The sequence below is a fragment of the Dermacentor andersoni genome, chromosome 8 (genome assembly GCF_023375885.2).
Source record: "Dermacentor andersoni chromosome 8, qqDerAnde1_hic_scaffold, whole genome shotgun sequence".
NCBI classification, from domain to species: Eukaryota; Metazoa; Arthropoda; class Arachnida; order Ixodida; family Ixodidae; genus Dermacentor; species Dermacentor andersoni.
The window spans coordinates 22,137,999-22,153,883 of NC_092821.1; the positions used below are offsets into that span (position 1 = coordinate 22,137,999).

The 15,885-nt window shown below is 48.8% G+C and overlaps 1 protein-coding gene across 3 annotated transcripts in view; it reads right to left on the reverse strand.

Moving 5' to 3' along the window:
- Positions 1 to 10,196: 10,196 nt before the first annotated feature.
- The window catches only part of LOC126526611 (deoxyribonuclease TATDN1), a 61,900-nt gene continuing 56,211 nt past the window's right edge, over positions 10,197 to 15,885 (reverse strand). For all 3 annotated transcript variants that reach the window (XM_050174476.3, XM_050174474.3, XM_050174477.3), the window contains exon 10: positions 10,197 to 10,418. In XM_050174476.3, the coding sequence (XP_050030433.2) occupies positions 10,277 to 10,418 (142 nt within the window). In that variant the 3' untranslated portion in view covers positions 10,197 to 10,276. The remainder of the gene's footprint in view (positions 10,419 to 15,885) is intronic.

Below are 15,885 nucleotides of genomic sequence, written 5' to 3' on the forward strand. Positions count from 1 at the left end.
CCATTCCAGCAGATTGGGATGGATTTGTTGGGGCCGTTTCCGATATCAACATCCGGGAATAAGTGGATCGTCGTGGCGACGGACTATCTCACCCGCTTTGCTGAAACTAAAGCTCTACCAAAAGGCAGCGCAGCCGAAGTGGCGAAATTTTTCGTCGAGAACATCCTGCTGCGACATGGTGCCCCAGAAGTCCTCATCACCGACAGAGGAACGGCTTTTACAGCGGAGCTCACCCAAGCCATTCTGCAGTACAGCCAGACAAGCCACAGGAGGACAACTGCCTACCATCCGCAGACGAATGGTCTCACGGAGCGCCTGAACAAGACCCTCGTCGACATGCTAGCAATGTACGTTGACGTCGAACACAAGACGTGGGACGCGATCCTGCCGTACGTAACCTTTGCGTACAACACGGCGGTGCAAGAAACAACACAGATCGCGCCGTTTAAGCTGGTTTACGGCAGGAACCCGACGACGACGCTTGACGCCATGCTGCCGCACGTAACTGACGAAGAGAATGTTGACGTCGCTAGCTATCTCCAGCGCGCCGAAGAAGCCCGACAGCTCGCCCGCCTGCGAATCAAGAGCCAGCAGAGGACCGACAGCCGACACTACAACCTCCGACGACGCTTCGTCGTGTACCAGCCTGGCGACCGTGTTTGGGTCTGGACCCCGATACGCCGACGAGGACTCAGTGAGAAACTACTCCGACGCTATTTCGGACCCTACAAGGTCATCCGACGTAATGGCGCTCTGGACTATGAGGTCGTGCCAGACGGCATTTCGCATTCACAGCGGCGCCGCGCACGATCTGAAGTGGTCCACGTGGTGCGCCTTAAACCCTTTTACGGACGCTGACGAACTTCGTTATTTTTGTTCTTTTCTTTGCCACGAGTGCTTTCGTTTATTAACTTCGTTTGTTTGCAGCATCGGGTCGATGCTTTTTAAGAGGGGGGTATTGACACGTGTGCTTATCTTTACCGGCCGATCACGTTTCGCCGCTTAACAACTGTAATCGCACAGCGAGGGACGCGCCTGCATGTATCCGACGTTTCTGGAAAGTTATCGATGCTTCTACCCGGCTGTCTGTTGTCGCCGAACCTTGTGTTATCTGATTTCATCGCGTGACTCGAATGTTGTAGAACTTTGTGGAAGGCATGCGGGTCCCAACGATTAGTCTGGAACATTCGACGACTGTTGTATAAAAGCCGACGCGCTTGACCCGCTGATCAGATTTTCGACGATCGCCGAGCGTGTTCGCCGCTATCGTTGTGCTATAAGTGTAGCCTGATTTGTGGGCACAGGTTCGCCCAATAAAAGTTTGTTTTGTCGTTCACAGTATTGCTACTGTGTTATTCAACGTCACCACCACGTGACAATATACTTGCAGGGTAGTACGAGAGATGGTGAGAGTATTGCTCTGCTAACGCCACCTAACGGCGGGGTTACTTGGGCGCAAAAAGGAGAAGGCTCTTCCTCTTTGGCTCCGGATCGGCAAGCGGCGTGGACGTTCCGCGCGTGCGCCGAGAACTCCTGTGAGACCGTCAATGCTTCTACGAGACCGTCTTGCGAGGCCTATACCGGAATGGACGAAGACGATCGTTCGAACGCGCCACCGTTCGCGTGACCGTACGCGCGGACTTCCTCGATTTGTCGAGCGCCCATCGGCATGTTTTGTGGATAGCAACTCGGGTAGCAGGCATTGGCCTACGAAAGGTACAATAAATGCCCTTGTGATTGTTTGCACTACTGTGTTGTCGTTCCTTTGTCCCAAGAGCAAGTTAAGGTTAGAAGTTAAGTTAAGTGTCCCACAAGTTAAGGTTAGAAGTAATGGAAGAGAGTGAAAAATATCTATCATAACAACGACAGATAAGCCTGACAGCCTTTTTCTGTACTGATTCTAACAATTTGATGTCTATTTTATGATGGGGATTCCATGTGATAGAGGCGTACGTACTCCAATATTGGCCGTATTAGGGATATATAGGTTAACAGTGTAGTGTGTTTTGGTGCTGATCGGAGCGTGAGCAGCAAATAACCGAGGCGTCGAAGAGCCTTTTTGCATGTTAGTTCAACGTGCAAAGCCCAAGATATATCGCGTGAAAAAACAACTCTAAATTATTTATACTGGTTAACTCTCTATAAGGTTTGGCTGTTAAAGGAGTATGTAAAATCGGATATAGAACGACGCCTTGAAGATGTTAAAAGGACAGTTCTGCTGAAGTTGATGGTCATCTGCAACTGTTTGCATCAGCTGAAAAACCTTCCGAAACAAGTGTCAAGAGCGACGTGATTAGATGGACATTTGATGACTGTCACGAGCTGGAGTAGAAGAAGGAAAAGAATAGAGAAGAAGGAAGAAGGCTGAAGTGGCATGGAGAGAGATATATAACTTTATCATGTCCTTGATGGGGTTCAGGGGTGGCGGAGGTCGGGAGACTAACCCCAATCCCCCCCTTCCTCAGACGGCGGCCAGTCCTTGCTTTCTGGCGGCGTCTTCGGCCATCCGGACGGCCCAGAGCTGCTCCTATGGGTCCAAGCTGAGCAGCAAAGTCTCCCACTGCTCGGCCGTAGTTATGATGCGTGTGTTAGTGCGGTAGTTATTGGTTGGTGAGGCTTTGGGGCATTGCCAGATAATGTGATCGAGGTCAGCGCGGGCCTCGCACGCTTTGCAGAGTGGGGAGTATGCATCGGGGTAAATGCGGTTGTAAAGCACGGGGTTCGGGAAAGTTCACGTCTGAAGGAGTCGCCAAATGGTGGATAGATATTTATTCAGTGTTTTGTGTGCTGGGGGGTAGCGTAACCGCTCTCTGCGGTAGTGAAGGAGAATTTCTCTGGACGTGACCATTCGGTCCCGCGCGTGACCGCGATGCAGAACAGAGGGCTGGTCGGGATCGGAAGACACAGGATAAGGATGATGCGCCCGGTGTGCGAGAGCTCGGGCGGCATCGTGGGCGGCTTCGTTTCCTGCCAGACCCGAGTCACCAGGGGCCCAGGTGATCTGGATGCGGCGTTGCATAGAGGGAGAAGTGCCAGAGAGTATATCTTCTGCGCTTGGGGCGCTGTCAGTCCTCTTGTGTAGTTGCGAATGGCCGTTTTTGAGTCGCTGATGATGCAGCGTGCATTAGTAGCCGCGTAGGTCAAAGCGATGGCCGTTTCTTCTCCTTCTTCGGGTTGCGTGGTGAGCGTTGAGGCGGCCGCAGCGAGGCGGTACTGCGAGCCTGCGACTGCGGCTAACGCCATGGCGTTTTGGTTGGGGTGTCCCGCTGTGTCCACGTAGGCTACGTCAGCGGCTTCGTCGTAGCGCTTTTGTAGTTGTTTAGCTCTTTTTGCACGTCGCTCCGGATCGTGTTCAGGGTGCATATTGCGAGGTATAAGCGGGGTAACTAGCTGAGCGCGAATGCTTGGAGGGATGGGTACTTTTGGTCCGAATTGGGTGGTGTAGGTTATGCCTAGGGTGCCTAGAATGTGCCTGCCCGTGGTGTAATTGGCGAGTCATTCGTATTGGCTAATACGCTGCGCTTCATTAAGCTCGTCTATGGTGCTGTGAATGCCGAGGGCGTCCAGTTTCTCGTTAGAGGTGGAGATGGGAAGATGTAGGGCTTGTTTATAGGCTCTCTTGATCATGGTATTGAGTTTGAGCTTGTCAGTTGCATTCAGGCTGAGGTACGGGGCGACATAGGTGATCCTACTCAGGGCGTAGGTGGTTACCAGGCCTATAAGGTTGTTTTCTTTCATGCCGTGATGTCGATTTGCGATGCGTGCAATGAGGCGAGTGGTTTGGTGTACATGAGTATCTGATTGCTTGAGTATCTCTGTATTCCTGCCGTTTTGTTGGATGCGTAAGCCAAGGATACGGATACTATAGGTACAGTAGGTATGCGTTGCTGGTGCACGTGGAGTTCTATCTCGGGCGGGAGAGGGTCTGGACGTCTACCTCCCCAATTCGGCTTGTACAGAAGGAGCTCCAATTTCTGTGGGGAGCATGCTAGGCCTCGCGGTTCTACGTATGCAACTACCTCGATAATGGCTTGCTGCAGCATGTCCTGGATGTCCCCGTCGCTGCCCCCGGTGACCCACAGAGTGATATCGTCTGCGTAGAGGCTATGTTTGAGGTTGGGGATGCTAGCTAATGCAGGCGGTAGTCCGAGCAAGGCCACGTTAAACAGAAAAGGGGACAGAACCGATCCTTGCAGCGTGCCTTTGCTGCTGAATGGAATAATTGGCGACCGCAACCCTCCGATGGTAATGGTGGCCGTGCGACCTGTAAGAAAATTCTTCACGTAGTTATATGTTCGATGTCCAACCTGGAGTTGTGCCAGTTGGTTCAGTATGCCCTCATGCATGACGTTATCGAAGGCCTTGGTTAGGTCTAGCCCCAAGATGACTCTGGTGTCCAGCCTGGAGCTTTTATCGCCATCGATAATTTGGTGCTTGAGCTGAATCATAATATCTTGAGCAGAAAGTTTCGGGCGGAAGCCAACCATGGTATTGGGGAAGAGGTCGTTGTCGTTCATATGTCTGCGTAAGCGTGTGAGGATGACGTGTTCGAGGACCTTTCCGACACATGAAGTAAGGGAGATAGGGCGGAGGTTTTCGAGTAGGCGCTTCCCTGGTTTTGGAATCATAATTTTGGCTTCTTTCCATTGTGAGGGGAGGTTTCCAGTTTCCCAGTACGCGTTAAAATAAGCTGTGAGGGCTAGTATAGAATCATCATCTAGGTTGCGAAGCATTTTATTAGTAACACCATCAGGTCCCGGGGCTGAGTTAGGGCGGAGTGCTAGGATGGCTTCACGTACCTCTGCTGCTTGTATAGGCGCGTCCAGGTGGTCGTGAGCGGGGCCAGTGTATGCTGGAGCGGGTGTAGTAAGTTGAGGTCCTACGTATCGATCTATCAGCTCTTGAAGAACTTGTGCGTCCGTGCCCGGATGGGTGTGAATGATTTTTTGCAAGTTGTGCTGTTGTGTGTTCTTGCTTTTGGCCGAATCGAGGAGGCAACGGAGCATATTCCACGTTTTGGGCAGGTTTGGTTGCCGCTCCATGCTGTCGCATGTGCTGTGCCAATTTTGACGAGTAAGTTGTTGCGCATAGTTTTCGATGTCATGGGTGAGAGTGCTAATACGTTTCCTGGGCGTTTGGTTGAGCTTGTTGTTTTTGTATCTGCGTTGCAGACTGGCGAGGGCTTCCAACATATGCAGTAACTTGCTATCTGCCTCCTGCAGATTGGCTTTCTCAGGCACCAATTTAGTGGCTTCGCTCACGTCTTGCAGCAAAGATGCGACCCAATCTTCGAAAGGGGTTTCGGTACCGGAGAAAAAGGTGAGAGCTCTGTCTTGCCGGAAAGCGTCCCAGTTCGTTATGCGGAGTTCACGGCCCTTAGGCTTTGGCGGGCCCGTTCGAACTGTTGTTTGGATTAAATAGTGGTCGCTGCCCAAGTTTTCTTGCGTGTTGATCCAGTCTGCTTGTGGAATTCGTTTTGCGAATGCCAAGTCCGGAGTAGTGTCTCTGCTAACGCTGTTTCCCATACGAGTGGGACAAGTTGGATCCGTGACAAGAGTAAGACCTAGATTCTGTCCGTCAAGCCATAGTTGTCTTCCCTTTCGGCGGTCCACTGGGTATCCCCATGCCACCGCAGGAGCGTTTAGGTACCCTACAATGAGCAGGGGTGCTCCCCTGGCTACTTGATCCGCTTTGGTTAAAAGTCGTAGAAACCTATGTTGTTCTTTGGGGCTGCTGTACACATTGAGGATGAAGAGGCTCTGTTGCGTGTGCCTTGTAGACGGGATGATCTCCAGAAAAATGTGGGCTGCTGTATCAATGCCTGTGTGATGCTGTATAACCGGAATGTTTCGCTTAACTAGTGTGGTTACTTAGGGCCTGCGGTTATCATCGCAAACTGCGGTGTACGCCGCGTATCCCGACAACTTAGCCGGTTCTGCAGTCTCTTGTAATGCGATAACATCGGGGGAAGGATGTGGTGCGAGAGAGGCAATGTATTGCTCTAAGTGTGCTCGTTTGCGCCGGAAGCCCCGGCAGTTCCACTGCCAAATGCAGTAGGTAACACGTTCGGGATTACTCGCAGCCATCTTCGTCGGGACGCGAGTACGGCTTCTTTAGGGGACCTGCTCTGGGGCGGAGTAGGGTATAGGAGCGAGGTGGGAAATGGTAGAACACCACTAGAGGAGAAGGCAGAAGTCCGCTAGGTCGTCCAGTGGTATCTTTGAGGCAAGAAAACCAGCAAAGCGCATGGTTTCTTCCCTCAAAAAGCCTTAAACGTGCGCCCGAACAAGTATTGTCTAAACTTGCCGACAGCCCAAGCTAGTGCGAGGTACTCGCGCTCAGTGATCGAAAATTTGCACTCTGAAGAGGAAAGAAGGCGACTGGCATAGGCATGGACGCGGTCTCGTCCTTGTTGTTGCTGGACAAGAACAGCGGTGATGCGATGTCCACTGGCGTCGGTGCGGAGTTCAGTGGGGGATGACGGGTCAAAATGGGCCAAGATGGGTGGTGACGTAAGTAAAGTCGTGAGCGTGTGAAACGCGGTGACCCGCCGTGGTTGCTCAGTGGCTATGGTGTTGGGCTGCTGAGCACGAGGTCGCGGGATCGAATCCCGGCCACGGCGGCCGCATTTCGATGGGGGCAAATTGCGAAAACACCCGTGTGCTTAGATTTAGGTGCACGGTAAACAACCCCAGGTGGTCGAAATTTCCGGAGTTCTCCACTACAGCGTGCCTCATAATCAGAAAGTGGTTTTGGCACGTAAAACCCCGTATTTTTTTTTTTTGAAACGCAGTGGCCTGTTAGGACCCCACGAAAAAGACGTGTCCTTCTTCAAAAGTTGCGTGAGTGGACGGGCAACGTTGGCGAAGTTCTTGATAAAACGTCGAAAATAGGAGCGCAAGCCGACAAAGCTCCGTACGTCTTTAGTAGGACGTGGCATAGGGAAGTCTTTGACAAAGCGAATTTTTTCTGGATCAGCCTGCACGCCTTCAACCCTCACAAGGTGGCCAAGCACAGTGATTTCGCGACGGCCAAAATGGCATTTGGCACAGTTGGGCTAAAGGCCTGCTTGCCGGAAAATTTCGAGAACTGCCGACAAGCGGCTAAGGCGGCTTTCAAATGTTGGTGAGAAAACATCGCCAAGGTAACAGAGGCATGATGACCATTTCTATCCACGAAGGACGGAGTCCATCATTCTTTCAAATGTGGCAGGGGCATTACACAGTCCAAAGGGCATTACCTTAAACTGGTAAATCCCATCGGGCGTAACAAATGCGGCCTTTTCACAGTCTTATCATCGACGGATATCTGCCAGTATCCTGATCTATAGAAGTAGGCAGAGCCGTGTAGACAGTCGAGAGCGTCATCCATCCGCGGCAGATGGTAGACGTCCTTGCGCGTTACTTTGTTTAAGCGCGGCGGTAGTCCACGCAGAAGCGCCAGCTGCCATCTTTCATCTTGACTAGGACGACCGGTGATGCCCATGGACTGCATGAAGGTTAAATGATATCCTTGGTGAGCACCTTGTCGACTTCACGCTGTGTCACTTCTCGCTCGGCATAAGACACGCGATAAGGACGTCGTCTGATTGGGCTGGCGTCCCTAGTTATGATCTTATGAGTGACCACAGATGTCTGTGCCAAAGGACGGTCATTCAAGTCGAAGATGTCGCGGTAGGACTTCAATATGCGCCGCATATCGGCTGTCTGAGCAGCAAGGTCAGAGGTTATCATCTTGTCAATATCACCGTCGACGAGATTGTGCGAGAAAGGGGAAGGGGTAAAGGACAAAGAAGCGTGGCAGCACGGTAGGTCTAGCTGAAGCAAGCCGGTCCCACAGTCAATAAGGGCAGAATGGGCAGACAGAAAATCCATACCGAGGATGAGTTCATGGGAGCGTTTCTCGAGCATGGTAAGTAGTACGCTTGTGGATCGGTCAGCAACACTTATTCGAGCGGAGCACATCCCTAGCAAGGGAAACGTTCCGCCATCGGCGATGCGAATGAACGGTACTGTGGGTGATGTTAGGACCTTCTTAAGGCGGCGACGGAGCTCCGAATTCATCACTGAAATCTGAGCCCCAGTATCCACTAGAGCAACATTTGCGCCATCCAGTTTAACGTCTATCAGGTGTTTTCTGGTCTGCAGTGTGGTCAGAGGATTTGGCAGGCGAGTCGTCGACGCAGCATCATCTCTGGGAGCTGCGCCGTCTAGTTTTCCAGAGGGAGTCATTCAATCGACGACGTAGGGCGGCGGAATTGGGGCGAGCGAGATTATTGGCGACGAGACAACGGTGAATGGAACTGGTAACCACATGGGGATGGTGAACGACGATACGGCATTGAAGGAGTCATTGAGGCAGGGTTGCCATGTGTTATTAGCGTGTCAGTTAAGTTTGTCCATAAATGATAATTCTTCTCGGGGTCAAAATGTTCTTTCTTTATTAAAGGGACACTAAAGGTTACTATGAAGTCCAGTTAAAGTGATAAAGCAATGCTCTAGAACGTCTAAGGCGTCAATATAATCGCGAACAGAGCTTTAGTAACTGAGAAATTGAGGTAAATGCATGACACGATGACGAAGGCAGTCCTCATCATAAATTATGTCACTAGTAATCAACTACTCGTATTAGAAAGATCATTTCATTAGGTTATAAGACGGAATAAAATGCTACTTGTCGACTTCTCTTCATTTCTAAGAAAAAATAACATTTTGACGTTACCCTCGAGTAGTATGGGCAATCGAAAGGTTTCGTTTTCGCTCGACTCTGCGCCGTGCACGCTTTGAAGTTTCAGTTGTTTCGTTATCGCGTCGTGCTGCGCTAGTTCTGCTGGCTCGCGAAACTTGCATTTGGAACAAGCAGCGAGAATGCTACGTCCATGTGATGTCGTGGGATGCGCGAACGATCTGCGGAACTTGGTCAAGGGCAGTAGCAGCGGCGAATCCAACGTTACTTATCACTGTTTGCCAACGAGCGAACCTCTCCGTTCGAAGTGGTTAAGTGCCGTACCTTTGCCACAGCGCGTTGGCAAAGAGCCGAAAAATCGCATAGTGTGCTCGCTGCACTTTTCTCCAGAGGATTGCGAGTTCAACCCCGACTTACTGGAGTCGTGCGGAGTGCCTTTCAAAGCAATGCTTTCCCGTAGCGCTGTTCCGTCGGTCTTGCCTGCATTCTCCGAAGCGCAAGAACAACTGCTGGTCGAAGACGGGGCGGTGAGTGTGGTACTTGGTTTTCACGAAGGAAAAGCTACAAATTTACAGCCATGACATACAGTTGGCGTCGTAGTACTACACAACTACGCCGGCAGCGCGAGCCCTCAGCAGCAGGTCACGTTCATCAGTGCTTAAATCGCTGAAGTCGAGCTCAGCATTGCGAGCCAATGTGTCGTTGTCAGCAGGGTCGTCCATTGCAACGAGCGTCAAAGTTGGCGTCATAAAATAAAGAACGAGCTTATCGTCACGCGCTTGCCCTTCCGCTAGCCAGCATAGTTCCGCTTTCGCGCTGCTGTCGGCTCTGCATTGGCTCTGTTTCTGGCCGCACGTTGGCGTTTAGCGCAGAAAAGCCGTAGCGCCGTCTGCGGGCGCAGTTTTACTCACCGACGGCGCAACGTCACTACGAGGCCATGACGTCGCTACTCCTCAATAGGAGGGCGGGCGATTTCAACTGCGCTAGAGGTACGCGGATGCTTCAGAACGCATTTTCACTTAAAATAAGTCTTTTCTTCGCATAAAACAAGCATTTCGAGGTTTCTGGGATGGTATTTCAACAGTTCATGTTGACTTTATATTAACCTTTAGTGACCCTTTAAGTTTGGCAAGCATGTCCCGGATAATATGCCACAACAGTGCTAAATTACCGGAGCAGTGGCAGCATGTTATGCACTTCAAAGCAAGTGCGGGCAAGCCAATCAGATGCTCCACTTTGCACATGCTTTGAGGAGAAATCAGAGCCTGCAGAGAAAAGAAAGATGTTATAGTAGCACCAATTTGCAATGATTTGTGGAGGGCTAGAATCTGCCATTGCAAGCATTGAAATGCTATGTGCGACAGTGAGAAGGCAGACAAGAGACTACAGTCTAGCATTGCAAACGTTGGCACATCATGCACGATTGTGAAAATGCAGATGTATAAAACACTTGTTAAAAAGCAATATCAACGATAGAGCAGCCTCCGCACATCGTAAATGACACAAAGGCATTGTGAAGTGTTTGCATAGACATATTTATCTGACGAAACACAGTTTCCCCTGCGTTGTCTTCATCACAGCTCATTCACTTTTACTGAAGGAACTGTGCTGGGTCACTGGCCACCAGTTCCTCCTCACCAGGAAAGAAGAGGCGGCAGGTGTTGATGTGGACTTGTTTAGCCAGGGCATCAGGGTCTTCCCCACGGATACCTGCCAAGACTTCCAGCACTTGCCTGCACATGACATCATTTACCATTATTTTCCTACACATGCACCCACTGTTTTATAAATATGCTATGGCTTGGTGACTGTTGTGTGTTTTGTGTATCCTGTGTATACACAGGATACACAAATTTTTCACCATACCCACTTAGAATAGCATCCTACATGCTAGGCGTGCCACAGGGCAAACCTCTCCAGAATTTATTGGAGCCCTTTCTATGTATGTATGTAGATATGTACTGGTACCTGTACATATAAAACTGGCAGCTCTCTACTGTATACGTAGAAAACAGGAAAAATGCAAACATTATACTAATCCACAAAAAGGGCGACATTAAAAATTGAAAAATTATAGGCCCATTAGCTTACTTCTAGTATTATATAAAATATTCACCAAGATAATCTCCAATAGAATAAGGGCAACACTGGAGTTTAGTCAACCAAGGGAACAGGCTGGCTTCGGGAAGGGATACTCTACAATGGATTACATCCATGTCATTAATCAGGTAATTGAGAAATTCGCAGAATACAACCAGCCTCTCTATATGGCTTTCATAGATTACAAAAAGGCATTTGATTCAGTAGAGATACCAGCAGTAATACAGGCATTACGTAATCAAGCAGTACCGACCGCTGATGTAAATATCTTCAAAAATATCTACAGAGATTCCACAGCTACCTTAATTTGATGTAGTAGTTCTGCGGAAACCCGCAAGGTGGAGAGAAGTAATGAATAAAGGGAAAATCGGACATCCACCCGTTCGTAGCAATTGCTACAAAGGAAGCCCACACAGGTTCCTCGAAAGAAAAGCCTCAGAGTTGAAGAAAAATTCGTCCTGGTCCGGGACTCGAACCTGGGACCACCGCCTTTCCGGGGCAGCCGCTCTACCATCTGAGCTAACCAGGCAGCTAGCAGATGGCAGGGCGAAGTCGAATTTGTCGACAACACGAAGCAAAGGCAAGAGTTTGACGTAGTAGTTCTGCAGAAACCCGCAAGGTGGAGAGAAGTAATGAATAAAGGGAAAATCGGACATCCACCCGTTCGTAGCAATTGCTACAAAGGAAACCCATACGGGTTCCTCGAAAGAAAAGCCTCAGAGATGAATTCGCCCTGCCATCTGCTAGCCGCCTGGTTAGCTCAGATGGTAGAGTGGCTGCCCCGGAAAGGCGGTGGTCCTGGGTTCGAGTCCCGGACCAGGACGAATTTTTCTTCAACTCTGAGGCTTTTCTTTCGAGGAACCTGTATGGGCTTCCTTTGTAGCAATTGCTACGAACGGGTGGATGTCCGATTTTCCCTTTATTCAGCTACCTTAATTCTACACAAGAAAAGTAAGAAGATACTTATAAAGAAAGGGGTCAGACAAGGAGACACAATCTCTCCAATGCTATTCACTGCGTGCTTGGAAGAAGTCTTCAATCTATTAAACTGGGAAGGCTTAGGAGTAAGGATCGACGGCGAATATCTCAGCAACCTTCAGGTTGCCGAGGACATGGTTCTATTTAGCAACACTGCAGACAAGTCACAACAAATGATTGAGGACCTTAACAGAGAGAGTGTAAGAGTGGAGTTGAAGAATAATATGCAGAAGAGAAAGATAATGATGAATAGCCGGGCAAAAGAACAGGAGTTCAGTATCGCCAGTTAGCCTCTAGAGTCTGTGAAGGAGTACGTTCACCTAGGTCAATTAATCGCAGGTAACCCTGATCATGAGAAGGAAATTCATACAAGAATAAAAATTGGTTGGATCGCATACGGCTGCATACACTGTCAGCTCCTAACTAGAAGTTTACCATTATCATTGAAAAGGGAGGTGTACAATCAGCGCATTTTACTGGTGCTGAGATATGCATGGGACAGGAACTTGGACAAAGAAGCTAGAGAACAAGGACCACGTGAAGAGCAATGGAATGAAGAATGCTAGGCATAACGTTGAGACAGAAAGAGAGCGGTTTGGATCAGAAAGCAAACGGGTATAGACGATATTCTAATTGACATCAAGAGAAAAAGAATGGTTTTGGGCAGGTCATGTAATGCGCAGGGTAGATAACTGGTGGACCATTAGGGTTACAGAATGGATGCTGAGAGAACGGAAGTGCAGTCAAAACAAGGTGGGGCGATGAAATTAGGAAATTCGTGGGCGCTAGTTGGAATCGGTTGGCGCAGAATAGGGGTAATTCGAAATTGCATGTATGTATAAATACATACATACATACTTACATACATACATACGTATTCATATATGTTACGGCACAGTGACATTATCCTGAAACAACACTAAACACTAAATGGTTTGCTCATAAACCTGAAACCATAGCCTCAGTTTCACTTTATACTTCTCTTTCACATTGACCTATCTGCATCATTGCCTTTAGCCCACAATGTTATATATAAATACTTTAATACAGAAAGTTGGGCTAGTAGGTAACATAATTACAGTAGATGCAACAACACGAAAAGAGATGACTACTTGCCCACACAATGTACTAAAATCGCAAATGGCTAAACATAGTTGAAAATCCATGATGTCAGGCCGATGTGCCAGGCTGAAGTGCCAAAGCTGAGCGTCTGGCACAAAGTTAACATGCGAAATGAAAGTTAGCATTTCCATTTGGTACAAAAGTTTCTGTATTGTTGTTCCAACCATTGCTTGTCAAATGAACGAAAACGGAGCTTTTAAAGATTATGTTCCCATACTAAACTAATATGGTTGTACCCACATATAACAATACTCAAGTGCCACGAAAATTCCACTGTTATAATCGCGATAATTGTTATAACTGGGCTGCATGAAAAAATCAAAATAGGAGGACGGCGGAGCTGTTGTGAGAAAATTATATGGTGGTGCCCCTCCCCGCCACCTTCCTCTATCTGGCTGCCGATTGTGTTCACTCGTTTAACTGCTTCCTGGGCACTCCGATTGCATGTAACAAGCCACGGCTGTCGGCATTAAAGAATAACAACTGCAAAGAGGGGTCACAGGTGGCAAGCGATATACGAGCACTGCCAAGGCATCGCTTAAGTGGCCCCGAAAAGGGCCTTAAAGAATTGCGAGAAGGCTGCCGCGACAGCCTGTCAGCTTCAGAAATTCAGAAGAAACACTGAGGCGAGATCGCCACAAGCATCTCGCCACGTACTTCTCACTGGCTTGCACGAGAAAACCCCATGTCCGTCAGCCTTGCATGCTTTACGCGAAGCTTGCCTACATCCTTCTCCAAAGCACCCAGGTGCTCCACCTAGTGCAGTGGAAGGTGCCTCGCAAGAACTTCGGAGGGACTAAATCGTCTGCCGGCCCTCCTGTGAGGACAACGTTGAGGCAGCCTGCCCTACTGCGTCATCGCTGCCGTCGTCGCCGTCACTGACGCAAACATGTTCGCGACGATCGCCTCATCCATTAGAAGCACTTAGTTTCCAAATCTGTAGCCGTGCACTTTCTTTTCACCGGCAATGTCGTGCATTGCCGATAATCATCGGGCAGATCAGCCATCTTCCGTTTCGGCGGAAAGTCAAACGAGACTGAGAAACCACGTGGCCAGGAACGATTTCGAAGCAAAAAAGACGAACGCGAGCAATTGAGCTGCTGGCAGAACTGCGCTGAATGAGGAGCCAGTAAGCAACATGCGAGCAAGCTGGGAGCAGCGCAGTTGACGCGGTCCATTCGTGTTCGGAGGGGTGCAAGGGCGATGGGAGAGAGGCACATGGAGACGGCTGGAAAATGAGCACGCAGCGGCTGTTGGTGGTGGTGGTAAACTTGAGCAACGGCCCATCGTGCAGCAGCTCGAATTTCTCATTTTCTTTTTTTTATTTTCAAGGATTTCGCATTTCGCCACCTTTCGGCTTCGGACAACCAGCAGCCAGACTTCATCGTTATAACCAATAATGCGGCATCGAGGCATTATAGTAAGTGGGTTATTTCACCATAGAAAACATACAAAAGTTGACGGTGCAGCAGCTTCTCATTGCTATAACTGATATATTGTTAAAACCGGTATCATTATACGAAAGTGGGTTCGACTGTATATTTCATTCTCATTTACTGTGAAATACCAAGCATGGGCCCATGTCCCAATAAGTACCCACCCCACGCTTTTGGATCATTTCAAAAACAAGTCAGGGACACATCAAGCACCCGTCATACTATTTTAGGCAAAAAACAAACAAACAAAAAAAGAACATGCTAATGACACAACAGGCTCCCAATCACCGCGGGAAGTCAGTGCTTCCTCGAATGTGAAGCGACTGACACCAGCAGTGAGTCATAACGGCACAGTCGAAGGGCTGCAGTGTTAAATGGGTCACTAAAAAACAACGTATGAGGGGAAAGGAGCAAGAATGAAGATGCCTTGGAAAGGGGGATTTAGCGAATTGCAAGCCACACAGAGTGCTTCTTGTTTTGGTCAGTTCCGCATTATTTGCACTGTAGTGCTTCCATTTGCTTGGTCTGCTTGTCTGGACAATGCATTCGTACACAGTTGCTAAAAAGGTTGAGGTCGTGCAACAGCATCAGCGCCTTGGAAAGAATGCAAGTCGGACATCGCATGAATTTCATACTGTCAGTAGAAGAGTGCACGAGTGGAACTCAAAGTATGAACTCCTGTAAGAAGTAGTAGTAGTATACAAATTTTATTGAAGATTAGATCCAGGTTCAGTGAGTGGGTCCCATAGTCCAGGGTCCCACTGGTGATTGCAGCATGCCAGACTTTAACTATGGAAAATTGTGGCTGAAATGCAAGCTGAGTGATGGAGCACATGTCTTCAATGAAGAGGTCTATGGTGCCCTATTAAAATTCTTGGAAGGCAAACAGAGGGCTGGTCGTGTGGTCAGTACCGGCTTTTAGAAAAACAAGCACTGAACATTGCCGACGAATTGAACCTGGGGAATTCCAAAGAAGTGTCACAGTACCTAAAGTGGTGGAAGAAACGGTTTAGTGCGTCCATACAAATGTGTACAAATGTGAATGCCTGCCGTAGTGGAATTGTAGCTTTACACACTCGTAATGACCACACAGAATATAATGCATAGATTATGGAGCAGACTAGGGTTAGGATGGACAGTCTTGGAAGGGTATTTCTAACGATGCCATAAAGATATTTGCGTAATTTGGCGCCATCTTCGTTCCCATGGAGGTTCCCCTGATTTGCAGATAATGCTTGTCCTCGAACTCAAAGTGATTACATTTCAGTACTAAATTTAGAAGAGCCTCAACTGAATCTTTCACTAATTGCCTAGGTTGGCTGGAGCCAGCATAAGCTAAACTGTGGAGGCTATGCCCTCGGCGTGAGGTATGTTGGTGTACAAAGATGCGACATCCATAGTGACCAAGTAAACCCCCACCGGTACCGTCAGGTTTGATACCTCCCGAAGGAAGTCATTTCTGTCTTTCATGTACGAGGGGAATGAAGATGGAATGTGCTTAATGAGACTATCAATAAAGCCGGATATTTTCTCAGTCACTGTTCCATTACTGGAAACGATAGGC